This window comes from Rhincodon typus, chromosome 18, assembly GCF_021869965.1.
Source record: "Rhincodon typus isolate 14 chromosome 18, sRhiTyp1.1, whole genome shotgun sequence".
NCBI lineage: Eukaryota > Metazoa > Chordata > Chondrichthyes > Orectolobiformes > Rhincodontidae > Rhincodon > Rhincodon typus.
The window spans coordinates 11,966,589-11,994,021 of NC_063349.1; the positions used below are offsets into that span (position 1 = coordinate 11,966,589).

Sequence of the window (27,433 nt, forward strand, 5' to 3'; positions counted from 1 at the left end):
CAGCAGGCCAAGCAGCATCATAGCTCCTATGATGCTGCTTGGCCTGCTGTGTTCATCCAGCCCTGCACCCCATTATGTCAATCATCTTTCTGAGGAGTTTCTACTTTTATGTTGAATTTTTATCTTTGAATTTTTATTTTGTTTAAATACACATGGCCCATCTCTTGAGGTCTCCTGTGTGTGAGTGAGGCAGCCATTAGAGACATGATAACCAGAGCATGGCAGGAATGGGCAGATTGTACAAATTTAAGAGTACACCAGCAGATAACACTAGAGGTTGCAACAATAGTGAAAACACAGAACTAAAGGCTCCAGGTCTAAATCTGTAAGAAAGTGGATGAATTTATAGCTCAAATAGGAAGAAATATATACGATTTGATAGCCAATATAGAGACATCACTGCAAGATGACAAAGGCTGAGACCTAAACATTCAAGAGTAGATTATATTTTGGAAGGACAAATGGTAGGAAAAGATGGGATAAGAAATAGTTAAAGTAAAAAAAGACACTTGTGAAAATATAGACATTCTAACAGTAGCAACATTTCATAACAGGGTTCACAGGAAGAAATAATGGGGCTTGTAAAAAAGGTACAGTGATAATCACAGAAGATGTTAATCAATGTATGCATTGGAAAAGTTAGATTGGCAAATATAGCTTGGGAGATGAGCTTATAGAATATTTTTGAGACAGTTCTGAGAGCAACATGTTCCAGACCCAAAGAACGCAATTTAAATTCTGGTAATGTGCATGGGCAGAGAGTTAATTATTGACCTCACAGTGGAGGTAGCAGTGATCATATCATGATTGAATTTCATATTCAGTTTGAGGAAGAGAGGAGTGTATAAAGACTGGTGTTTTAGACTTAAATGAGGGCAAATATGAATGTGTGAAGACAGAACTAGATTAAATGAATCAAGAAATTAAGTTAAGGAATCTGCCAATGAGGATGCAGTGGCAGAGTTTTAAGGAGATATTTCATAAGCGTCAGCAAAGATTCATTTCAGTGAGAAAGAAATATTCCAAGGGAAGTAGGTACCATCTATGAATCATGAAGAAAGTTAATGATAGTAGCAAATTGACAGGGAAAAAATGCCATATAATTTGGCAGAAATTAATCACGAGTCAGATAATTGGACGTAATATTGAAAAGAAAGCAAATAATGACTAAGATAATAATGACAATGAAATTCAAGTACAAGAGAAAGTTAGCTAGAAATATACCAATAGATAGGCAGAATTTCTATGGATGTTTAAAAAGGAAAAGAGCAAGTAAAGACAGCATTGGTCTACTAGAGTGTGTATCAGGGGAATTAAGGGGAAATAAGGAAATGGTATGTTAGTTGATAGATATTTTGCATTTGTCTTCAATGAAGATGATACAAATAAACTCCCAGAAATTGTAAAACAAGATGTGAAAGGGAGGGACAGACTTATAACAATTATAATCACCAGTAAATGCTTACTGATAAAATTATTAGAACTGAAAACTGACAGTACCCAGGTTCTGATGGTCTTCAACAACAAAAACAGAAATAGAAATTGCCGTAAAAACCCAGGTGGTCTGGTAGTTCTGAGGAAGGGTCACTGGACCTGAAACATTAACTCTGATTTCTCTCCACAGATGCTGCCAGACCTGCTGAGTTTTTCCAGCAATTTCTCTTTATGTTTTTGTTTTTGATTTTCAGCATCTAAAGTTATTTAGGTTTTCTGATAGTCTTCATTATAGGACGTATAAAAAAGACTGTTGAAATAGGAAGTGCATAATTTTTAATTTTATAAAATTCCCTAGATTCTGGAAAGATCTCATCAGATTGCAAAACAGCAAATATAATACCTACTTCAAGAAAGGAAGGAAACATAAAGCAGGTAACTATAGATTAGTAAATGTAACAGTTATAGGGAGTGTGCTGGAATCTATTATTAAGGAGATCATAGCATGCCATTTAGAAAATCTCAATGCAATCAGGCAGGGTCAGCATGGCTTTGTGAAAGGAAGTAAGATTTAACTAATTTACTCAAGTTCTTTGAAGAAGTAATGGACAATGTAGATAAAGGGGAACTGCTGGAGGTGATATACTTAGACTTCTAGAGGGCAATTTACAAAGTGCCACATCAAAGGTTACAGACAAAATAAGCACTCATGGTGCAGCTGGTAACATATAAGCATCAGAGGCTTGGTGAGCTAACAGCAATAATAGACATAAATAGATTGAAAAAAATTGACAATCTATTGTCAATGACTTGGACAAAGGGGCCAAACATAAAGTTGCTCATTTTTCTGACAATACAATGTTTGATTGGTAACTATGTTTTAAAAGGGATTCTAGGAGATACCAAATAAATCTAAATAGGTTAAGTAAATTGGCAAAGTTTGGCAGATGGAAAATTATTTGGAAGGAATAGAAAAATAACACATTATTAAAAAGGATAGAGATTGTAGATTTGAGGTAGAGCAATCTGGTATCATAAAAGATTACTATTAAGTGCAGCATGTGATTAGGAAAACAATTGGGATCTTGTCAAATATTGCAATGGGTATGGAATATACAAGTGGGGATGTCTTTCCATGGTTGTACAGGGCATTGGTCAAATAATATCTTCAGTTTTGAATTCTGATCTTCTCCTGTCTGAAATGACATTCTTGCAGTTGAAGCAGCTCACAGGGGGTTCACTCTAATTCAGGATGAGGGGGCTGTCTACTAGAAAGTGTTGGACAGTTTAAATCTGTTTCATTGGAGTTTCAAAGAATGAGAAGTGATCTTATTAAAGCATATCTGATCCTGATGGGACTTGACGTGGTAACATTGAAAGGTTATTCCCCCTTGAATGGGATACTAGATCTAGGGGAACACAGTTTAAAAATAAATTTGAAATGACGATGAGGAGAATTCTTTTCTGAGTGAGTTGTGAGTCTGTGGAATTCTCTTCCCAGGGAGCTATACAGGCAGGATCATTCAGTATTTTAAGACAGTGGTAAATAGATCCTTGATAAATAAGAGTATCAAGGGGAATCTGGGGTAGGCAGGAAACTGAAATTAAGGCAAATAATGTTATTGAATGGCGGAGCAGTCTCAAAAGGTGAATGGCCCTCTTTTACTCCTAACTTAAGTACTTGTACATTTGTGTAATGTGACATTTACTGATGTGTCATTAAATAAAAGCAGAAAGTTGTGTTTTGTGTGGTGAATGCTTGTGGGACTACACCTGTGCAGCTCAGATCCATCCTTGAATTACAGTGTGTGCAAATTTACTTGGATGGCCACATTTTGGAGAAAAGGATGATTTGCATCCACACTACAGCTTTCACACCCTTAGGAAATTTACAGCTAATGAATTGTTTGCCACAGTATGGTTATTGTTATTATGGTGGAAACGTGGTGACTATTTTATGCACAGCAAGCTCCCCTGAACAGCAGTGTTCCGGTAACCAATTAATCCATTGCAGTGAAACTGTTTGAGGGATTAATGTTGACCAGGGAGAACCCTTTCTCCTTCAAAATGTACCACAAGATATTGTACACTTAACTGAACAAGCAAATAAGACCTCAGTTTAATATCTTATCTGAATTAGCACCTCTGATACTGCACTGCTATTTTAGTACTTGACTATCGCTTTGGATTTTGCACTGAAGTCCAGGAACTTAACTTTTTTTATGTCAGACCTGAGAGTTTGACCAATGCGTCACAGTTGGCCTGGCATAATTGGAGTTCAGCAGAGGGAGGGGTGAGTTGATTGATGTGTATAAGATTCTACATGGTCTTGATTGACGGTAACGCTAATCATTTTTTCAGCGGTGTGGACCACTAAAGTCCTTGCACACCAGTGGTTTCTGGAAGCAGAAGCCAATGCATCAACATGTCAATCAGTAGAACCTCTCAGTAGCAATGCAGCCACGTGGGAGCTTGACTGTTTCAGGAGAGAGATGAAGAGAATTTTGATCTCCCTGAAGGTTGTGTGGCTTTGGATTTCTTTGTTTCAGAAGATGGTGGAGGTAGGGTCATTAGATATATTTTAAGACAGAGCTAGATAGATAGTCAAGGCATCCAGGGTATCAGGGGTAGATGGAATGTAGAATTTCAGTTCAAACAGATCAGCTATAGTCTTATTGAATAGCAGAGCAGGCCTGAGGAGCTGAATGGTCTACTTATGCTCCTATTTTGTATGTTAGTATGTATCTTTAGTTTGGTGACTGTAGGTAGTTACATTATTCAAAGCACAGTCAGATTTTCATTGATCAGAGTTCTTGGTATTCTCTTGATAGTCAAATTAGAAGGGTTGTGGTGTCACCTTGTGGTTGATATGTCAGTCTACTCCATTTGTTAGCTTACTTTGGAACAAGAGTTTGAGTGTGAACTCTACTTCAATGGCTTTATGTAAGGTGTCAATATAAATTTAAACTGAGGGGGACTAAAAGAATTCTCTCATATTGTGTACATATATCATTTTTAAATCAAGGACTTGTGAACGTAGCTAATTTATTTCACTTTTGTATCCAGAAACATTTGTCACAGGAATAAAAAATAGAATGTCCATTATTAGAGAATTATATTCTGGCTTTTAAGGATAGACACTTTAGGGGAGGCTATGACTTGTGCAGTATCTAGGCTGTCATTGTAAAGTCATGTGCAAGCCTGAGAAACCCATTTGTACAGAGCTACATAATGGGCGATATCACCAGTATGGTTAAATTTAAATATTTTTATGACCAGTGAAGGAATGAGACTAGAATGGAGTTGGTGCACCCTCCAACATGAATGGACATATTCAGGGTGTAACTAGCCTGAGAAATGGGTGGAAGAAATGATCAAAATATACATTTTTAGTTGAGCAGACATTGGGTGCAGGAAGTTGCTGCCGATAGACAGATGGCAGTTTCATTATAATATGAAAAAGCATTTGCAATTATGTAATTAGGACATCTGCACAAGTCCCATTAGTTACATTGGAAGTGCACAATTTCCAAATTTAGCTTATAAAACAGCCATCCGGGCTTCCCAACTGATATGTTTCAAGTAAATGTTATTGAAAAGTCCCCCACCAAAAGTACTATTAGGCTCTTTGTGAAGTTGTTTCTTCTTTGATTTTCTCTTCAAGCAATTTTTTTTATTTGTTGAACAGCTTTTGTTCTATTGCTGTTGCCATGTTTTAATTTCATCCAACAAACAGAAACAGTTATGTTCCAATTGGAAATTGCACCATGATGTAGAACAATCTAGAGGAAGAGGAAGAAGACCAATGAGAGACTCATAGGCAGCAAGATTGCAACTGGAAAGGAATGTGACGAACTGCTGTTTCCTTCCAAACCACACATTTACATACAGACTTGCCTAGATTTGCCTGAGATACCAAGTGTAAACCATGTTGTAAAGTTTTTGAGAAGATTTGTAGCTCAGGTTGTGGATGAGGTTGTAGACTTGCTCAGCAAACACATTGGCTCGGCAAGCAAATCTGCAACCTCAAACTTTGTTGCAGCTACGCCACATACATTTTAAGTACCTTTGATGACCACATCAGCCAATTAAATACTTTAACGTGCATGTATAATAGGGGAAGCAAAGCAGCCAACTTGGAACCTACAAGGTCACACAAATAGCAATAAGATAGCGAGCAAATGATCTATTTCATTGGTGTTAGCTGACGTATTACCATTGACCAGGTCATTGGCAACATCCTGTTCTTTGAATTAATGCCATATGCTGTCTGTTCAATCCACCTGAGAAGGCAAATGGGATTTTGGTAGAATAGTCTAGGTGCAAGATATATGGGATACGTGCTGCAAAGGCAACAATTCAGTTCAGCTGCATCATAGTCAAGGTGTTTTAGGTGAAAGACTAAAGTTAGCAACATAATCAATTCCTTTCATTTGCATTATTCTAGTAGGACCATGTGACATCCAGATGGCAGTTCTGAGGCCTCTGGTACACACTGAGATGCCAGTATGTGTTGCTTTAAAAACTGCCTCAGCAAAGGCTGCTATTCTTATATAAAATTCAATTTTTTATTGGCAGCAATGTAACCATCATTCAGGTAGGTAAAATTACAGTTTTGCTCTGGAGAAGTAATTTATCAGACTTTCCATCAGACTATCATTGCAATGAAATCTTTCACAAAGTGAGGACCAGGCAGCTAGGGTTTAATTTGAGATCAGAAAAAAAAGTGCTTTGAAAGTGTAATTTTCTGCATTTTAACTCCTTACTTTTGCCCAATTGAGGTCAGCAATTTTTGCTGAGAAAAGATTACATCTGTAATGATGGTTCTTTGGTATCTCACTCAAGTTGTAATGGTTCAATTCATCCATTCATTCATGGGCTATCGATAATGTGTACAAAGCTGACATTTTTTTACCCACTCCTAATGCCTTCATTGGACGGCTTGCCAGGTTATTTAGGAGGGCTGGATGGCTGGTTTGTAATGGACAGTGATGCCAATAGCATAGGTTCAATTCCTACAGCATCTGAGGTTACTGTGGAGGACTCTCTGTCTCAACCTCACCCCTCACCCCTCACCCCTCACCCCTCACCTGAGCTGTGGTGACACTCAGTCTAATTCACCATCCTCTAATGAGAGAGCAGCCCTATGGTCTGGTAAGTCTATGGTGGCTTTACTTTTAGCTAACAAGTCAACCACTTTGAGTGAGACAGATAGGCCAGTGTGAGTAACAACATGTTTGCATTCTCAAATGACATGAGTGCATCAGCTCGGTTTTTACAACAATCCGACAGCATCATGGTCACTTTTACTGATACCAGTATTTTCTTTCCAGACTTTCTAAACTGTATGCAAATTCTCAAACTCTGATCACGTAATTTCAATGTATGTTTCCTGGATTTTTAATCCAGTTATTTGGATTACTTACAGTGTAATAATGAGTCTAATCTAGATAATTTTAATCAACCTCTTCAAACACATTGTGACACACTTGTGGAGCAGGTGGAACTTGAACCCAGACCTTCTGGCCCAGAGGGAGGGACACTACCACTATCCTCAGCAAGCCCAATTCTATTCTATTATATGCTTGATGTTATGTTGAATAGAGATCTTGTGGTGTAGAGTGTAATATCTCTATCTCTGGAGCAATAGTTCCCAGTACAAGTCCTACAGGACTTTCTGGCCATGGGAGGTGCATTCATAACATGACCAAACAGATTAATAGTAACCTGTAAATCCTTCTGAAATGCCTATGGCAACCATTAAAGGTAGGAGAGATCCCTGATCAACTATTCTGTATGCAGAGTGGCACTCTCTTATGGCAGGCCAGTGATCTGTTCCAGGAAAGGTCAGCTATGGAAGCAGTCTAGGTCTGATGTATCAGCTAGTAAACACCCACAGATTCTTAAAGCCAAATCATTAGATCAGGATCCTGATCTACACACTGTCAAGTATTTCCAGCAGAATTGTTGATTATAAATTTAAATGAAAACCTCTGGTATCCCAATAGAATGGATGAAGTATCTAACAGTCAATTTTTCATTTTCAAGGCAAGGTATGGTATAGCCCATTGTCATCCTCCATGGCTCAGTTGAGATCAACCAATCAACACAAATCATTAGGTAATCATTATGTCTCACTGATTTGTGTTTACACAGTCAGGAGGCTTCTTCCTATACTCCTTCCAAGGGATGAATTTAAAAATTAGGATAAATATGATAAAGCAGAATTAAATACGATATTGTGATGTAGCGCAATGCTGTCATTAATGTGCACTATGTTTGGCCTTATTATGTTTATATGCCAACGCATGATCATTATGTTTTGAGACAACAGAAATAATCACAAGGGATAACAGTCAGTGGAGCTTTTTAGTTTATTCTTCAACACAATTTGCAATGTAGATGTCACTACAACATAGCCAAGCATCTGGCTGGAGTTTAGCTACAAAGAGGGAGGCAACAATTAAGTCTTAGCAGCTGTCTAATTAGAATAGATGGTGAATACCAAAACATTTGATTTGAACAATAAAGAATCCTGTTTAAGCTGGTGCCGAGAATTAGTAATATGATTGAAAGATGAAAGTGTTGGGTCACTGAGTGTAATTGCCTATGCCCAGTTCCCTCAGAAGCACACAGACATCTTTTACACCATTGTAATTGTTAAGGATTCTTTTCATTTGTTTTTATCCTTTGAAGGTTAATTGTCTTGATGGATGGTTCAAAGGGAGTGCTGCATTGAAACAGACACAGCTAATTGGTAAACACCACATCACATGCTAAGATTGTATATGCATGTATGTAATTTAGCTCAGTTGATCAAGATGAACATGAAAGACAACACTTGCATTTGTACAGTGCCTCCACATCCTCAGGATGATCCACTTCTGAAGCAAAGTCACTCTTCTAGTGTGGGTAACATATAAACAGCAAAGTCCTACAAACAACCTTGAGATGGCTAAGTGACACTTTGACCCTGTTATTTGGTGCTCATTGGTTTGACATTAATGTTGCCCAGAATACTGGGATAATATTATAGGAACATTTAAATATAATTGAACAGTCAGTCTTGTGTCTTATCTGAAAAAAATGGCTCTTTTAATGGTACTGCTCCCCCTCAATTATGCACTGCTATATCAACCTGGTTCTGGTGTCAAATCTCTGGAGTGAAACTTGCACCTTTTGCTATAGAGACCAGAGCACTACCACTGAGTCAGGACTGACATTATTAAAAGTGGCTATGTAACTCCTCACATTCTGAAACATCTAACTTGTAACTCAGCCTCAGAATTAGTTGCAAAGTTGAATGAAAAGCCTGAAAGGTAATAAGACAAGGATGCATTGGCACTTTCTTGAAGACAGCATTTTGAGAGCGAGAAAACAAAAATTATTTTTGTAAATTATTAAAGAGCAACAAGCACCAACAATTATATTAGCAAGTAATGTACTGGATTACAGGTTTACAAAAGCTCCAAGCCATTGCTGAGATAATTTCAATTAAGGGCACTTGACTATTATCAAAGATAAGCCTGTGCTTGGGTTTAATAGCTAGATTGCCTCAAGACTAATTTGAAACAGCTCTACACAATTTTGGCTTTAACAGAGATAGAACAGAGCTTTGGTTAAAGTGTTTGTCAGTCGCCCATTTTACTCTCTGTTTGATTCTCTTTTCCAATGATTTCAATGCTGCTTTGATGTTGTAGAAAATTAGCCTGGAGGATGTCTTCATAAGAAGTACGAGCACCTGAGTCACAACAGTTGTGCTACTCATTTGATTGCTCAGTGTGTTTATCAGCATGTTTCTGTATGAAGCTTTGTCAACACTATTACAATTTAAATTGCCAGCATCCATTAATTCTGTAAACTATCTTTTCTCCTCTTAAATAATCTGCATCAGTTCATTAGTTTTGTGAGAGACTATGATTGAAGGATTAAATTATCAGTGGGTGGAGATTTTTTATGACCTATGACTATGAAAGAAAGCTTAAACTAATTACTAATATGCTGCAAGTGCTAATCATGGATAAATACAGTCATGGGCATTGAACGCTTTCATATGCAGCTGCTAAACAAGATTAATACAGAGAACATGATTTATGATTTATATTCTGTCATTGCAAATAGCACTTGAAATATTATCTGGAATGGGAAGTTTGAGATTTTAATGCTGCTGGTTCATGTCTAACAATTGACAAATAGAGGTGAGAGCAGCTAAGAAATATGCTAAGACTTAAGCAGCAATGGTTTCTTTGGCCCCATTACTCATCTTGTCTTGCCAGTATAGCACTTTATAATTCGAGTTGGCATGCCAGTTGTAATTAAGGGAGCAATTAAATTGCCAAGATTAGGTTGTTGTCAAGCAGTTGCTATTTAGTCATGACCTTGTGGCACAGGATTCAAGTTCAGTCCAAGTCTAGAGCAGAGTGGAATCAGACTGCCACTCACAGAGTGTGCTGGGTTTGGCACTGTATGTATTATAACACCAATATAAAGAGTGGAAGGTTTAATCAGTCAGGATACACTTTGGTCAGGATCTTATAGAGTGAGAGTGACATGGGCTATGGAGAGATCTGTGGCAGATTGGATGGGAAGTCCAATCTCAATGCTAGGAACATCTTGCTCTATCTTTCTGATATTTTCTAGTCAACCTGTTCAGAGATAGTATTACACACCTCTGGAGTGGGTGGGACTTGAACCCAGGCCTCCTGACACATAGGGACACAGCCACTGTACCACAAGAGCCCTTTCATTCCAATTTTTATGCTTTTCTTTTGTGCAGTGACTCAGTAAAGACATCATTGTACAAAAAAAATTATTCAACATTCCCACGACCAGGAAAATACCCATGTGGCCAGTGAGCCAGTGAAAAGTAAAGCCCCATGAGGGCAATACTTACTTGAAGAAAGTGAAGAGAAAGGGTAGGGATTAAATCAAAATAGAGTTGGAGGGGGAAATAAAGCACCACACCCCACACAGTGCCCACGTCTCCCTAAAGCCATCGAGAACATTAGTGGACACTGCATGCTCCTTATCCAAGGACACCTGGGCTCGAATGTAACCATGGAAGAGGGACAGTTGCTGCCTGGACCTACTGTTTTTATGTTTTTTGCAAGTGCCAGGAGAGATTTTCACTAGGCAGCAGCAAATTGATAATTAAGGGGGAACTAAAGCATATTTGATTGCCCAACCCACCTTGTGACTGAGTTTCAACTTCCTATCTTTCCAAACTCACCAAAATAAGCTGGATGTTGAGAAAATGCAGCATGGAAAGTAGATCAAATATCTGGTGAATTCAGGCTCACATTACTTGTGTCTTGCTTTGCCATTTAGTGTAAACATAAAGGAAGGAAGCTGGTCACGGTTGACAGCAGGCCTCAGGCAAATCAAAGGAATAGTTTTCAGTCAAGGGCTCCTGGCACCAGCAAGTCAAATGTTGCTTCTGATACCAATGCAGGGCTGGACAATGGTCAGTCAGTGGCTAGGGACATTCTGAGTCTGGATGCTGTCCTTGTGGGGTGAGTAACTGAATGTCAGGCACCCTATCACCCATCTTGACTCTTTCTGCCATCTCGTGGTCTTCCATCCTCTTGGAATGAGAGACAGGATGGTATTTAAGGAGTTGAAACTGAGTGACGCACCCGTTACTCTTGGTGCAGGTGGGGAGGTGTCCCGAACAAGTGATTAGGTAGCGCAGAGGGCATGCAGGGTTAGTGATGTTGGGGGTATGGTAGATGGCAGTGAATGAAGGAAGATGTTCAGCTAATATTGAGAGAGGTGGAGCATTGCCTTTGATGGGAGGTGGTACAATGGCAGTAATAGAGTGATTATGATGTAGCAGAAGGCAGATGGTGGGACTTAAACTGGTGGACTGGAGAAGAACATTGGCCAAACATTTCTCCAGACAGCTGAGGCTGCTGTAACTCAGGTGGAAACCTCAGACCAGGCTGGAAATCTTGTGGCCTCGACTGCTGGTCCTCAGCGAAGAGGACATCCTGTACACCACAGTGTCTAGCAGGACCTCCATGTCCCCACCAGCACAACTGGACTTCCCCCCACTGTCTTCCATGTCCAGGGCAAGAGTCAAGAACCATGCAGGACAGCTCTGGACGGTCAGTGCTTGTCTGGGTGTGCATAGGGCTTTTAAAAATAGTGCAACCACAAGGAATGCTAGTGATTTCCAGGGCATCAGGTTTGCATGGAGTACAAAGACTGTTTTACACCAGTTGGGCTGAATAGATGATTATTGTAAATTCTATGCAATTTTGCCTTTCAAAGAAGACAGCAGACTGTAGCCATCACAACTAATCTGTGCCTAAATTGTACCATAACTAGGGGGTAATTGTTCATCATCATCACTGGCCCCTCCATAGGGTTCAGATTTCAACACAGAACTAAAGACAGAAAACAACATGTCCTGTGATTGATGGCTTAAACTAACCCTTTGAGGCCAGCTCTAATACCTTGTGAGATAGGCCATCGATGTTCAAGCATTATCGCTTTGGATAGTTTACCATTCAGTGAAACTAGGCTACTGAATGGTCTGGCAACATGTTCTCTTTTGTTAGCCTTGATTCTGTAACTGTTGGACAGCACCTGCTACCTTATTTTCCAAGCATTATTTCTGTGTGATATATAATAGTGGGTGGTGATGGTGTACAATGTGCAGAAATAATGGTGGAAGTTGCCTTTTGTCAATTGCAGCTCCACAAAAAGAAACAGCGCTATTTTCCTTGCAAAAGGCCAACACGTGATAGCCATCTTCAGTGCTACAGTGCTACCCTCTCCATGCATTTGTTGAATAATTGTACCAATTAAGTGCCAATTTTCTGCTCGGCAAGAGAACCTCTTATCCCACACGAGTTCCATTCTCAACCAGAGTGCAAGATTGCCACTGAAGTTTTCCATGGCCAAGAGCATGATGATATTCTGCTAACTGAGTAATTTATGAAATACCCTTTTGTTTGAAAAATCAAAGATAACACAAGTGCAACTATTGTTGATGAATTGTCATTCTGTATATTCAGTGTTCCTCAACAACTTGTATTTGAATATGGTCTGCAGTAACTCTAGTACACTTTGCCAGGATATGTGCAGGAAATTCGACACAGCGCCCACAGAATGCACTGTTTGTAAAATCCATGAGCATTAAACGTGAAGCAACGTGCCAAGATGTTGAAAGAAAATGCAACTCTTCAAGACGACAGTTTCCCCTTACTAGCAACTCTCATGTGTGGAACACAGATCCACATCTTTACTCTCTTCCCTTCACCACCCAATCATATGTGCATGGTGATTATTGAAGAGAAAGGAGGAAATGATCAATAAGCATGCAGATGATTAACCTAATTTGAACTTGGTTAAAATATAAGAGTACATGATTTTCATATGAACAAGGTGCTACATTGTTGTGCCCAGCCTAGGTCAAATGATATTATAATGAACAATGCTCAAGACCTTAGAAGAATACTGAAGAGTGAAGCTACACTGCCAAGCTGTGAAAACTATATAAGGACGAAATCTGGCTATGTGCAGGTCCACCAAAGCAATATCTAAGCATGTTAAGACAATGCATCACTATGTATCCATGTTCATGTTATCAGAAAGCGTTCTTACTCCTTTAAGGGTTATTGCTTAGATTCCAGAACAGGTGTGCAGTGTACTTTTAAGACAGTTAATAACATTATGACATGTGACATTCTGGTATATTGGCACCACCTCTCCTTCAGATACCCAGTGCAATGGAGACAATGTAGCGCGTTCAGTTGATCAGTTATGTGTATGTAATGTAAAGTAACATCCGTAAGCACAGAACCCTGACCATGTATTATAGAGATGCAATTAGTTAGTTGTTGCTAATAAACTTCAAGACATCTGTCTTAAAAAGACCTGATCTTTGCGGTATATGTTGCATGAGCTAACATATAGGGCAACACACACACCATATCGTGTTGACAGTGGTATAAAAGATAATGTCACCTTGGTTGTCAAGAAATCCATCCTATGTCAGTAATGTTTGATATATAGTTCCAAGGAAATCTAAGCTTATTTCTTTACTTTGGGCTATGAGTTTGACCATTTAAGAACATAAAAGTCACTTCACAGCCATTGGGTTAATTGCGAAACATATTCATCTTCAGAGAACTGCTGTCCATCCATGCCTAGACAGAAGTTTTTCTTCACCTCACTTTGTCCTGTTCTTCAAATGCACTCTGTATCTTTACTGTGACAACTACATTCTCTGAAATGGCTGCCTGAAGATCCCAAACAGGATAATGGTTCCTTGCAGGACTTCTTTCATTCTCCCCACTATTTGGAAGTAGAAGTTGCTTGCATCTTTGTTTAAAATGTTTCTTTGTCTGCCAAGTAAAAATGAAGCTGCCCTTTTAGGTTAGAGTTATAGCTACATAATATTTCCTGTTTTGCAGACAATGAGCTTCTAATCTATCTAAGTGCTATCAATAAGCAATTAGATAGACTTAGTTATTCCTATGAGTTTGAGACAACATTGGTGAATAATCTGTTTCCTACTATAATAGTTTGCCATTTTCATGCCCCATTAGAAAATTCCCTCCTGTATCATAAATGATGCAAAATAGTTATTGTTTTTGCTGTGTATAAATTGTTGTTAACGTTGTTGGGACAAGTAACTTTTAAAGAAAACAAAATCCAAAATCCCATTTATTTCCTGAAAGAATGAAGCCACAAAATTCTACAGTTTAAACCAAAGATTTTTTAAATACTAACATCAAATAAGGCAAACAATAAATATTTGATAAACTGTACTCAAAAGCCCAAACTCAACATAGGTTAAACATGAACAGACAAATCGTGGTTGAATATAAACTATAAACTACACGTTAAAGGCAAATACAACAAACAAAGATCTTATTAATTGGTTTGGCATATAGGTCAGTTTATACTTCCTCAATCTCAGTCACCAAGTCCGACAAAACTCTGCCTTCTTCATGAAGAATTTCAGCTTCTCTTTTCCGAAGCTTCAGCCTGATCCCCAAACAACAGTACCTCACATTAAAACCAAGTTCCTCAAGCACAATGTTCACTAAGAATGGCATATACCAGCAGCATCTCCTTAACTTTATCTGGATGGCAGATCCACCAATTTTATCTTCAAGTAACAGCAACTATATCTTTCCTTATACTCAATTTCGGGACTGAGCTCTGCCTTCTTCAGACCACTTGGATTCATCATCATCTATTGAGGTCTAAAACCTCTGTCTTCATGTATATAGTTTCAACCACAAGTATTTGTTTTCAATCTCAGTCTTAGAAACCAGAATGGTCAGTTTCTAATCTCAGTTTCCTTTGCAATTATGGTTTGTCTCAAAAAGTACAGCATCGGCTGAAAGAGCCCATCACAAAATATAAGATAAGATTTCATACATTGCAAATGAAATACCATTGTAATGTACTTCATTATGTTGAAGAGCTTTGAGGTTTTGAAAGGTCTGTGTAAATAAAAATTGTTTCTATCTTTTTATGTTCCTTCTTTCCATCCAGTTGCAAGGATTATATATAAGTACAGCACTTCAGGCAGTTAGGTTAATACAATTTGGCCACTCTGTCAAAACATGTAAATGAAGAAAAGATGCCAAATAACAATGGAATGCCCTGAAGTAAGGAACTAACGTGTAGTTGACAAACTGAACATTAATTGCCTGCTCAGCAGGAATATAAAATGACAGTGTCCTGCATCCATAAGGAAGAACTGGACTTTCAGGACACCTATCATTTTATAATTGGATTTTAATTGACCTAAATGTTCAGGTTTCAAACTGTTTCCCAAAAGAGGTTCTCATTAAGGACAGTTGGAACGTGAATCTCATATGTGGAATTGATTGGACCTCGAGCATTTAAAAAGCTTTCTATTTGGGTAAAACTTATGTTTGACCTTCTGCTTTTGTTTTGCTTTGTGTGGGAAGGAGATATAATAACCTTTCCTGCTGTTAAGAATAGAAGGAACAGGGAAATGAACTACATGACCTGGACATCTGGCTGATGTGAACAGTGTCCTGTGCATTCATTCGAAATGTACCAGAGGCACACAGATGCTGTATTCTGTATCCTCCCCATGTACAGGCAAAATGTGCTTCCTGGCAAACGTGAGCCTTAAAAATCCCCTCAGAACTCAACTTTGAGGTCCACCATTACTAATGCATTGAACCAAAAGCCTCGTGAGCACTTATCTATTCAGTTGGTTCTGAAAATCTATTTGCACCACAATTAATTGTTAAATTTTTTTGCCTGGCTATTTGTCCCTTCTTTGTCATTTTGTTTTACAGATTTCTGAATAAAAATGGACAGTTTATGCTTGTTATTGGTGCTACCAGGTAATCTGCAGGTCCGATGAGTTCCAACGCAATTGCATACTAAGCTGAATGTCTGAAAATTTAACTTATAATCTGAGAATTGAGATGGTGGGTGCTGGGAAAAAAAGTGTCACTCAATGTAAGAACTCTACAAGTTATTGCTTGCAGGAAAATTTAAAGGGAAGCATGTTTTGCCTATTTGTTGAGATTTCAGCTGATGTAATCTTCAGATGATGTATATTCTTTTACAATGCACAAGGGAAAGTGCTGCCCTGGAATGTAATAAGGTAAACTGGTGAAGCAACAGTGACACTCACTGAAAATGTGGCACGGGGTTGGGGGAGGGCGGGGGAGGTGGTGCGGTGGTGCGGTGGTGGGTGGAAAAGTTCATTTGAAAATGACAAGAATAAAGCAAAATCTCATGAATAAGCATTGTACTGTTTGGGAATTTTAAAACGTATCTTCTGGTTTTGCAAATAACATGCATCTCTCCTCAATTTTACTACTTGTGACATGCCTTCCTGTAGGTTCATATGAATATATGAAATTGGAGCAGAAATATACCATTCGGCCCCTTGAACCTACTTCACCATTCAGCAAGTTATAGCTTATCAATTATGGTTTTCAAATTCCACACTCCCATTTAACCCTGATAACTCTAGGTTCCTCTGCCCATCAAGAATATTCCTATCTCTGCCTTAAAAATATTTAACATTCCTACTTCAACTGCCTTTTGAGGCTAAGCATTCTGAAGTTCCACAAAACTAGTGAAATAAAATGCTGTTACTTCTGTCCTACAAAGGTTAACCCCAAATGTTAACACTGTTTCCCGAGCCCTGGAGCCATTTGCAAGGGGAAATACCATTTATATTTCCATCTTGTCAAGACTATTCAAGATCTTGTACACTTCAATCAAGTCACCTCTCACTCTTCCAGTGGAAATAAGCCCAGCCTATCCAACCTTATCTTTATATGATACCTCATTCATTCCAAGTACCGACCGAGCAAACCTCCTCTGAACCACCTCGAACACATTTACATCATTTACTAAATAAGGACACTAAAACTGCACACAGTATTTGAGATGTGGTCTTATGAATACCTTGTATAATTGAAGCAAAGCATCCTTATTTTTATGTTCAATTCCCTTCTAATAAAAGATAGCATCCTATTAACCTTCTTAATTACTTGCTGTAGCTGTATACTAAATTACATGTGGTAACTGTTTTTGTGACTCATGCATTTGGACAAAGATACATTGGCATTTTGAAATTCCACAGTCGTTCTCCATTTAAATGATATGCTGATTTCAATCTTCCTGCTAAAGTGGTAATTTAATCTTTCTCCAGGTTATACTTCATGTACCAGTTCTTTTTTTGCACCCACTCAACCCTATTATACCCTTCTGCAAATTCCTCGTGTTTTCTTCACAACATAGATTAACTTGACAGAAGGATTGTTCATGTGGACATTCCAAGATTAAAGGTCCCCAACACCTCATCTTTACCATGGACGTCCAGTCCCTCTACACCTGCATTCCCCATGCAGATGGCCTTAAGGCCCTCCGCTTCTTCCTGTCCCGCAGGCCCGACCAGTCCCCCTCCACTGATACCCTCATCCGCTCAGCCGAACTCGTCCTCACACTCAACAACTTCTCTTTCAATTCCTCCCACTTCCTACAGACAAAGGGGATAGCCATGGGTACCCGCATGGGCCCAAGCTACGCCTGCCTCTTTGTAGGTTACGTGGAACAATCCCTCTTCCGTACCTACACCGGCCCTAAACCCCACCTCTTCCTCCGTTACATTGATGACTGTATCAGCGCCGCCTCGTGCTCCCACGAGGAGCTCGAACAGTTCATACACTTCACTAACACCTTCCACCCCAACCTTAAGTTTACCTGGACCATCTCTAACACCTCTCTCCCCTTCCTGGACCTCTCTGTCTCCATATCGGGCAACCACCTAGAAACCGATATTCATTTCAAGCCCACCGACTCCCACAGCTACCTAGAATACTCCTCCTCCCACCCACCTTCCTGCAAAAATGCTATCCCCTATTCCCAATTCCTTCACCTCTGCCGCATCTGCTCCCAGGATGAGGCATTCCAATCCCGTACATCTCAGTTGTCCTCGTTTTTCAAGGACCGTAACTTCCCCTCCTCGGTGGTTGAGAACGCCCTCAACCGTGTCTCCCACATCTCCCGCACCTCATCCCTCACACCCCGTCCACGCAATAAGAACCAAAAAAGAATCCCCCTCGTCCTCACGTACCACCCCACCAACCTCCGGATCCAACGCATCATCCTCCGACACTTCCGCCATCTGCAATCCGACTCCACCACCAAAGACATTTTTCCCTCCCCACCCTTATCTGCTTTCTGGAGGGACAACTCTCTCTGTGACTCCCTTGTCCGCTCCACACTTCCCTCCAGCTCCACCACACCCGGCACGTTTCCCTGCAACCGCAGGAAGTGCTACACCTGCCCCCATACCTCCTCCCTCACCCCCATCCCAGGCCCCAAGAAGACTTTCCACATCAAGCAGATGTTCACCTGCACATCTGCCAATGTGGTATACTGCGTCCGCTGTACCCGGTGTGGCTTCCTCTACATCGGGGAAACCAAGCGGAGACTCGGGGACCGCTTTGCAGAACACCTATGCTCGGTTCGCAATAAACAACTGCACCTCCCAGTCGCGAACCATTTCAACTCCCCCTCCCATTCCTCAGATGACATGTCCATCCTGGGCCTCCTGCAGTGCCACAACGATGCCACCCGAAGGTTGCAGGAACAGCAACTCATATTCCGCTTGGGAACCCTGCAGCCCAATGGTATCAATGTGGATTTCACAAGTTTCAAAATCTCCCCTCCCCCTACCGCATCCCAAAACCAGTCCAGCTCGTCCCTGCCTCCCTAACCTGTTCTTCCTCCCACCTATCCCCTCCTCCCACCTCAAGCCGCACCCCCATCTCCTACCGACCAACCTCATCCCGCTCCCTTGACCTGTCCGTCCTCCTTGGACTGACCTATCCCCTTTCTAACTCCCTACCTACACTCACCTTTACTGGCTCCATCCCCGCCTCTTCGACCTGTTTGTTTCCTCTCCACCTATCCTCTCCTCTATACCTCTTCTATCCGCCTCCCACTCTCTCCCTATTTATTTCAAAACCCCCTTCCCCTCCCCCTTTTCTGATGAAGGGTCTAGGCCCGAAACGTCAGCCTCTCTGCTCCTATGATGCTGCTTGGCCTGCTGTGTTCATCCAGCCCTGCACCTTGTTGTCTCGGATTCTCCAGCATCTGTAGTTCCTACTATCTATGAATCCATCATATTTATTATCACAAAACACTGAACTCACTTTCATGCATTTTATTGTTTGTACTACTTTTAGTGAACAGAAATGAAAAAGGCAGTGAGCAAATTTAAACTTAATTAATTTAACATGCACTTTCCTGGAAAAATGAAGCACATAGAACAAATAAGCATTTATCCATTTGGTCAATTGATGATCATCAGGCAGTGTTGCAAATCCCATTAAAAAGTGGGCAATTTGCCACATGCAATTGCCTTTCCAGAATAGACTGATCAGCTGCCATTGGCATTTGTACATCATTGTCCTTCTGGATTTTAATGATTTTCAATTACATCTCAGCCAAGACTATAATGAGATCTCTGTCCCTAACAATATTGTACAATATCCAGCAAATACACAATGTTTCCATCTTCATTTTTGCAAGACTTCTTCTCCCCGACAGCAATTCAAAGATCTGAATCCTTGCTTTAGCACCCATTATGTGCCTTCAGTGAAAAGCCTGATTAGCCTTTGCCCCTCAGTTTTTGCTGTACTCTATTATGACATGGAGCCATATGAGGTCTGTACAGATGTCAGCAGTCAGTTATATCATGTTGCACTGCCATTACAAACCATTCTTTTGTCAGGCCACCTTGAGCCTTGGGGCTTGGCCTTTTGCAAATTAGAAGCATTGGCTACAACTAACACCTGAGCTCCAAAGCAAGAGGTGTGTAAGACCGGTTTGATAGTGGTCAAAGAGCTGAAGCTGTGGACATGACTTTCATTGTTAAGTGAGGCTTTTTGGATCGCTGTAGATTTGAAACTGTGGATATCTCACAGTGGCAGGTACTTCAATGTTATTTTTAAAAAAGGCAGGGCATGTGAGAAATTCATGAAGATGTTTAAGGAAAGGGCTAACCTGGTATCGCTGTTGATCCTCAATGTGGAACCATGATTTAATGTTGCTGTTGCAACAGAACTCCATTGAGACCACGCATCTCCACAAACCCCGCATTCTTGTCATAGTTGTGCTGACTTTCCTCTCCATGCATTTCAAAGTCGCTGGGAACAGCACTGAGGTCAAGCAGCACATTGGGATTTGGGCTTAAAAGAGTTAGGAGAAAGTGACCTTGAAGTGGAGGATGAGGGAGCAGTCCTTCATTCTCCCTTAAGTTTGCTTCTGGGGTAATTCTGGGCTACTAGCCCCCAAGATTTGCCACACTTGTGCCACATCTGACCAAGTGGCAGCCAATTGTATTATGGTTATCCACAACAGCTACATGCAGGAAGGCCACCAGATAAAAGAGTTCATGTCGCAACCTGTGTGGTGGGTGACACCAGCTCCACATGACCTGCCACAAATGCTGCTTCAGTTACGCACAAGCAACTAAAATCATAGAAGGGCACAAAGAAGGAGGATTGAGACTGGTTGCTGCAGAGTAGACCAGCACCCATCTCCTCACTAAGTTTTTCAGTGAGACAAACATGACAAGGAAGGATGCAGGGAGTGGCAAGGAGAAGATATAAGAAGACATTAGATGCTGCAGCAATCTGCTAAACACTGTCCCCTGAGGCTCCTCTACAGCTGTGGATAGCTATTAAGAAGAAGATTAAGAAAAATAACAGACAGACAGTGATGGCAAGGCATCACTTGCCATCTGAAATGGACAATTGTGACTACTTTTCATCTGGTGATGGAAAGTGAAGAAGTTGACAGCAGCAGGAGACATAGAAAAATGCTGAAGATCTAGACGAGTTGACCCTTAGCACCTCTGAAACACCGGAATCAGCAAACGGTCTAGAGCATCCCAACCCCAAAACATTGGGTACAGTGAGACGCCCAAAACACATCAAATCTTGGAACACAGGTACAGCAATGTCATTGAGGAGGAACAGAATGGAAAGACAGTATCAACAGGGAACAGTCCAAACTTCACTCCTTGCACCTGAAGTTATCCTGGCAGAACAGCCTGTGTGCATGTGTGTACCAACACTGATTTCTCATTTGAACAACAATGAAGCTTTGAAAACTCAAGTATGCAGTCATGTAGCCAAGGACTGGGACTATTATATTCAGTTAGACTGGTACAAAACACAGTTTTAATAGACCTACAAATTCTCTCCATTAATATGCATAGCATTAAGTTTATGAAATCTTGTGTTTCCAATTTGGGATACCTTGCCAAAGCCTGAGCTGACCTGCTGTTTCTGCAGGAGCCAAGGGAGAGGGAGGAAATAAGTAATTGACAACCTATTTCCCAGCTTAAAATGGATTAGAAAATTTCTGACCAGTGTCATTTCCAACAGAATCAAGTCTGCTCTCGAGTTTGTAATCCACTGGACCAAAACCTCTACGGTATCCGTCAGAAAGATTACTGGGAATTTTGCACTACTCTTGGATGCAATTGCCACAATAAAGTGGTGTGTGTGTGTGTGTTTGTTGGAGGAGTGAACTCCTGCCTTATTGGCCTGGACTGGTAAATATGCTTCATTATATCTGAGACCTTCATGGTCCAAAATGTATTTTTTTTTAAAGTCGGGGAATGTAGCTTATTTGTGGCAGAAATTGAGAATGTGGGATTAATTGTTTCGATTCTTGTGTGAGATATAACCTGATCAGTGAATGCCAGGTGCTTTCGGTGTTACTGTACATAGTGCCAATGTGACACATAGCCCACTTTTGTGCCGTGGTAGTTACCAGAGCCATCTTCTACTTCTATTTCAAGATCAAAATAGGTTGTCCTCACTGAGGCATGATACACAAACCTAGCTAACAGGAGAGAAATTGTACTTTATATCACCTGCATCCTAATGGCATTCTTTTCATGCAGTGATTAAGCTGTGCATAGACCTTTGATAAACAAATTCCAAGTGTCATGACATGCTGAGATTCCTCCTGTTCCCAGTGTTCTGACGGATAGGTCTGGCCACACTGTCACAGACATTCTGTTCAGTTGGATCGTGTTGTATCATCTATCCCTTGTGGAAATGTTTGTGAGAAAAACACCATTCACTACAAGTCTATCAGGGAATGTGAATGGCCTGCATGCAACATGCTGCTCAAAACTTGCTTTTCTTTCAGTGCAAAGAATGGTCTATGTCTGAATGCTGCATTCTGGCACATTTCAAGGCCCAGGGTGACATGCTGAGGAGACACATTAAAGCTTGGGGAAGCCTCTGCAAAAGTGCAAAGGGGAAAGGCCCCTGTCTAATGCTCTCCTACCACAGTACATTGAACAACAGGAAACTATGTAAAACTCTTCGGGCTGTATACATAAGAGGGATGTTTGTCATGAAATGTGATTGTACGCTGCAAATATAAGTGGAGTGAGACCTCAATACTGCATTGAAAGAAACTGCATTTTATATATTGTCAAATTGAACTGTTATGTATTGTACTTTGAGAAATTTTAATTGAAAAGAAGCATTCTCCCAGGATTAGGCTGGCACTGCAGTTAAAGAAAAGTCATCTTTTTTTTACAGAGGATTGCATTGTTTGCCTCAGAATATTAACAGCATGCCTACTCCCTGGAGATGTTGCACTAATATGTAAGGTGTTTTGTTATGATCTTAATCTTGGCATGCAGCTGGGGTAGTACATTGATGTGACACCCTGTTTCAGATACAGCTACGTGATGCCAGGATTGAAATGTTTTGTTGACTTTGCACTGTCTCTAAATGCCCCAAACTGCAAAGTGGCAATCGCTATTAGATTACCACACCGCTCAAAACTTTTCTGTGTCCTGAAGCAACTCTGGATTTATGACTGGGACTTCTGATTGTGGCTTCTTCTGAAGTCCCACGAAGTAATAGCTGCTGTAAGGTACATTTAAGTTTCTTGAACGTGAATTTTAGTGAATGGCCAAATATTAGCAAATGGTTGGGGTTTGGTTAGCTCAGCTTGCTGGATGGCTGTTTGGGATATAGAGCAATGGCAACAACATTGGTTCAATTCATACATAAGCTGAGGTTACCATAAAAGAGTCTCCTTCCTAAATTCTCCACCCACCTGAGCCTGGTGCCCCTTAGGTTTAACCATCACCCAGTCATCTTTCTGTAATGAGAGAGCAGCCCTATGGTCTGGTAGGACCATGGCTACTTTACTTTTAGTGAATGGACGAATGACTGATTGGGCAGGAAACTGGTGTGGTTATGTATGTAGGTGGGTCGGGTGAGTGAGTATATGGTTTGGATGACTGGGGTAAATGGGTGTGTGGCAGATAGCTAAGGTGGTCATGGGCTGACTGGGCAGTTAGGATGTCGCATCGGGGCTAGGCAGATTGGGTCGGCATGTAGCTGGGGTAGTCAGCTCAGATCGGGTGGTACTTGTATGGTTGGCTTCAGTAGGCCTCTCAGGTTGGCTGAGGAAGTTTGGATTGGGTGGTTTCGTTGTTGGGAAGTTGTGGGGGGAATGCAGCTGTACAGTTACCCAGAAGTTAGTCTGGGCTCTGTCTGTCTCTCACTTCCTGGGAAACCTTCCAGGCAAGTACATTGGAAATGTCTGAAATCTTGGACTCTACCTCGAAGCTGGAGACTTTTTCAGTGGGTCTCAGGTAGCAAGAAAGTTGGCCAGCAGAAGCTCAAACTTCCTGGGTAATTCCCAAGGATGCCAGCATGTCGGGATTTCAGAGGCAGTATGGCCTCACGCCCAGAAGTGTGTGGGTATACTGCAGACGCCATCTGGAATCAAAAAGACAGCTGTAGCACAGGTTAATCTCAATTCTGCAGAGCCAAATCCCATGGCTCTGGTGTCATGTGCATGGATATATTTTTAACAAAGTGTCCCTTTCATTATTGTTATTTCCAGTTCTTCCCTACCTGCAGAAGTTACTGTTCCATGTCTTCTCAAACACTGTAATCAGCTGGCAGGAGTTAGAACAGCAGGTAAAGCTGCTTAATATCATTCCTTCACTCTGATTCCTGTGTCTCTCGTGTGATGGAACGGCCCACCATAGCATGAGGCTCCATCTGGCAGGTTGACTGAGAGATGATAAGATTCAGTTTGAGCAGTGACAGATACTCTCAAGGGGGAAAAGGTTGTGTGACCTTATCTCGCTGACAGATAGACACTCAGCCACACAATACTAACTTCAGTAGTGAGGGAGCAACAGCAGCAAGAAGACTTCATGCATTTTTGTACAGGTTGATGCTGCCTTGGCAGGTTTGTAAAGTTAATAAAGCCAAGCAGAAAAGATATGAGAGAGAGGGCTAAAATTTGGCTGGCACTGCTTTTTTTGTGGCATGAAGCTTGCATTCAGCAAACTGTCCATATGTTTATGTAGAGGTAAACAGCACGTAAATTTGGTGCTGCTGCCTCACGGACGTTACTGTCATGTAAATGGAAGGACTGTCACCACCATACTCAGTAGGGAGCTAAGTAGCATTCTCAGAGAACGCACGCAGCTTCAAATTTGAGACAAAGAGACTGGAACACCAGAAGGGAGGGAAGGCTTTGGAGCACAGGACTACAGGATATCCATGGTGGAGGTGACAGTAAGAGAGCTGCATTGTTCTAAGGGAGGGCAGGATGGCCAAAGTGCCCCCTTCAGCAGAGAGTGGCAGCAGGTGGTCACATTCTGGACCAGGAGCACCACGAAAAATGTCTAATGACTTTACAGGAGCAGTCACATGGCATCTCCTGACTGATGCTCCCCCACCATGCTGCTGAATGAGGCACTCCCACCATCACACAGGCTTCAGCAGCCCTTCATATTCAGGGTTCATGCTAACTTTCAGGTATGCCCCTCATTATGTGACACACACCAATCTTGGCAATGCCTCAGTCACCTCCCACTGTTGGTTCTGTCTGGAACATCTGCCAAATGAGGTTCCGCATAACCTCTGATGGAAACATAGAAAATCGGAGCAGGAATGATCCCTTTAGCCCTAAGTGTTATATCCAACTTCTTCTTGTAATTATACAATTATACAATATTTTGGCCTCAACCACTTTCTGTGTATAGGAAACATGCATGTGTCCAGGTGTGTAGATATGTGACATGTCGGTATAAGTGTGTGGAATGGTGTGTGTTTGTGTGTGTGTGTGTGTGTGGATCTATTGCATGTTGTCTTTGTGTGAGCCCATGTGTTTGTGTATGTGTACTGTATGAGTGTTTGTTCATGCATACTTCCATGTGTCCACTTTTATGTGCACGAACACGTGAATGAGTGTTTGAGTGTGTGTACGTGTGTCCTTTGTATGTGTATCTACATGTGCCTGTGTTTGTGTGCGTGCGTATGTATGCCCATCTAACATTCTCAAGTTTGGTCCTGATCTAAACATAGTTGGCTGATCTCATTTGAGCTTTATTTTTCTGTTGCCAGGAAGGGGAAAATAATCCAGTTTTGGTTTCTGATTTGTTTCCTAATGATCTGTGCTAGAAAGTTCACATTGAGGATTGGGTGTGGACAGAATTGTGCCCAGTTTTGATGCTCCTTGACCTGTGAACATGTAATGGGAACCACAGCCAACATGTAATTGGGTAGATTGCTGCCACCATTCCTTTTTCCAATTGGGTCTACAGGATCCGCTCGGTCTAAAGTAGTAGAAGAAAACCATCAGTTAATCTAACACGAAGATATTCTTGTCTTAAACAAGATAGGTATTTTTAAACAACCTATTCAAGGATGTTGTGACACAGCGCCGAAGCTGGAGGGACTTAAAACCAAGTCTTCCTGCCCAGAGGTAGGGAGACTACCGCTGTGTCACAATCGCTCTCTTAAACAAAATGTAGTTTATTGCATGATAGCAATCAGTAAGATAGTAAGATAGACTGTATCACCAATACCGGGAGACCATGGATAAGATCCCTAAGGTCTACTGCCTTTCCTTACCCAAGTCCTTATGACATCATTGTGCTCATGATATTGTTAGCAGTAACTCATTCAGAACCATTACTGTGTATAACACTCCCATCAGAAACAAACAGTTGAATAGTCTACCAACATTTCATGCCTGCACAAATGGTGATTTGGGTGAGGTATGTCAATTAGTGCACTTTAAGATGACTAACTGATTCAAACGTAGATGGATCAGGGAGTTAATTGAAGAAAATGAAGGGTACCCCACAAAGAGTATACTGGGATCGATTTTACAATGCCTTCATTTTATTAATTGTTCTGCAATCTGATATGAATCGAGTTGAATGCTCATATTCTATGTCAGTTTGCCAGCAGTAGCAATGGATATAGCATTGCCATACAGAGGGAAATCATGTGCACCTCAGGACTTTCAGATATCAGCTTGGTTATTAATTATGAATCTGAACAAAGCAATAGTTAATAATATTTTCTCATTTTGAATGATTTATTCATTTCTTGGTACAGATCCCTCAGATTAGCTATGCTTCAACCGCCCCAGAACTGAGTGACAACAGCAGATATGATTTCTTTTCCCGAGTGGTCCCGCCGGATTCATACCAAGTTCAAGCAATGGTAGATATTGTTACAGCCCTTGGATGGAATTACGTCTCAACTTTAGCTTCTGAGGGTAACTACGGAGAAAGTGGTGTGGAAGCGTTTATACAGATCTCAAGGGAGACTGGTAAGTGACATCTTACAGAAGTTTGGTTACAATAACCTTATGGAAGTTTGCATTCTCTAACCACAATTAACTCAGCAAAAGTCATTAAAACTGATAGAAGGTGTATGACCCAGACATCCACTGAATGCCTCACTTTGGGAAGTGTAAACATGTGGGTGACTTGATAGATGTTTCTAAAATGATGAAGGAACTAGATTTATATAGGCCCATTATTTCAACTGAATCAGTTAGGGTGAACCAGGGGATCAAGCTTGTTATATGAAGGGCAGAACTAGGCTAAATGTTTAACAGTTCTTCTGGTTGTGAAGAATAGAAGACTTGTGGAGCATTTTGCCAGCTTGCACGGTGAACACTTATTAGTTACATTGCTTCAAAAGAGAGCTGGATTGTTTTTGATTGGGGTGAAGATCACCTCATTCAAGATGTAAGAATGGTGAAACATTAGTCTAGGCCAGTGTGGTCTCCTGGACAGACTGGAGGCAAATTTTCCAATTTCTTTTCCCTCTAATTAGCCTGGGTTTTATTTTTCTTATGCATGTCTCCCAGGAGGTTACAAAGCTATGGATGGGGCAGGAAGTATATGCTGAGATGCATAAAACATCAAAACTGTGTGTGACAGGCAAGGACATTCTGTTTGCCATTTTCATATGCTCCGTGTGTTAACTGTATTCGCATGTCATCTTAATGCTGAAGATTTAATTGATTACAATGGAAAAGTGAAAATATTTTTAAATAATTTTGTTATTATGATAACATTTACATGAACTTACATTAGAGGAACCTAATTCATAACTTCATGAAGATTTGCTGCAATTTATTAAATTTTATTGCCTGAATGAAA

General features: G+C 40.7%; 1 protein-coding gene across 1 annotated transcript in view; it reads left to right on the plus strand.

The window, feature by feature from the left end:
* LOC109929754 (metabotropic glutamate receptor 8) overlaps nt 1–27,433 on the plus strand; it is a 365,314-nt gene that overhangs the window by 111,583 nt on the left and 226,298 nt on the right. Inside the window, exon 2 of the mRNA XM_020529332.2 lies at nt 26,376–26,592. Within this exon, the coding sequence (XP_020384921.1) occupies nt 26,376–26,592 (217 nt within the window). The remainder of the gene's footprint in view (nt 1–26,375; nt 26,593–27,433) is intronic.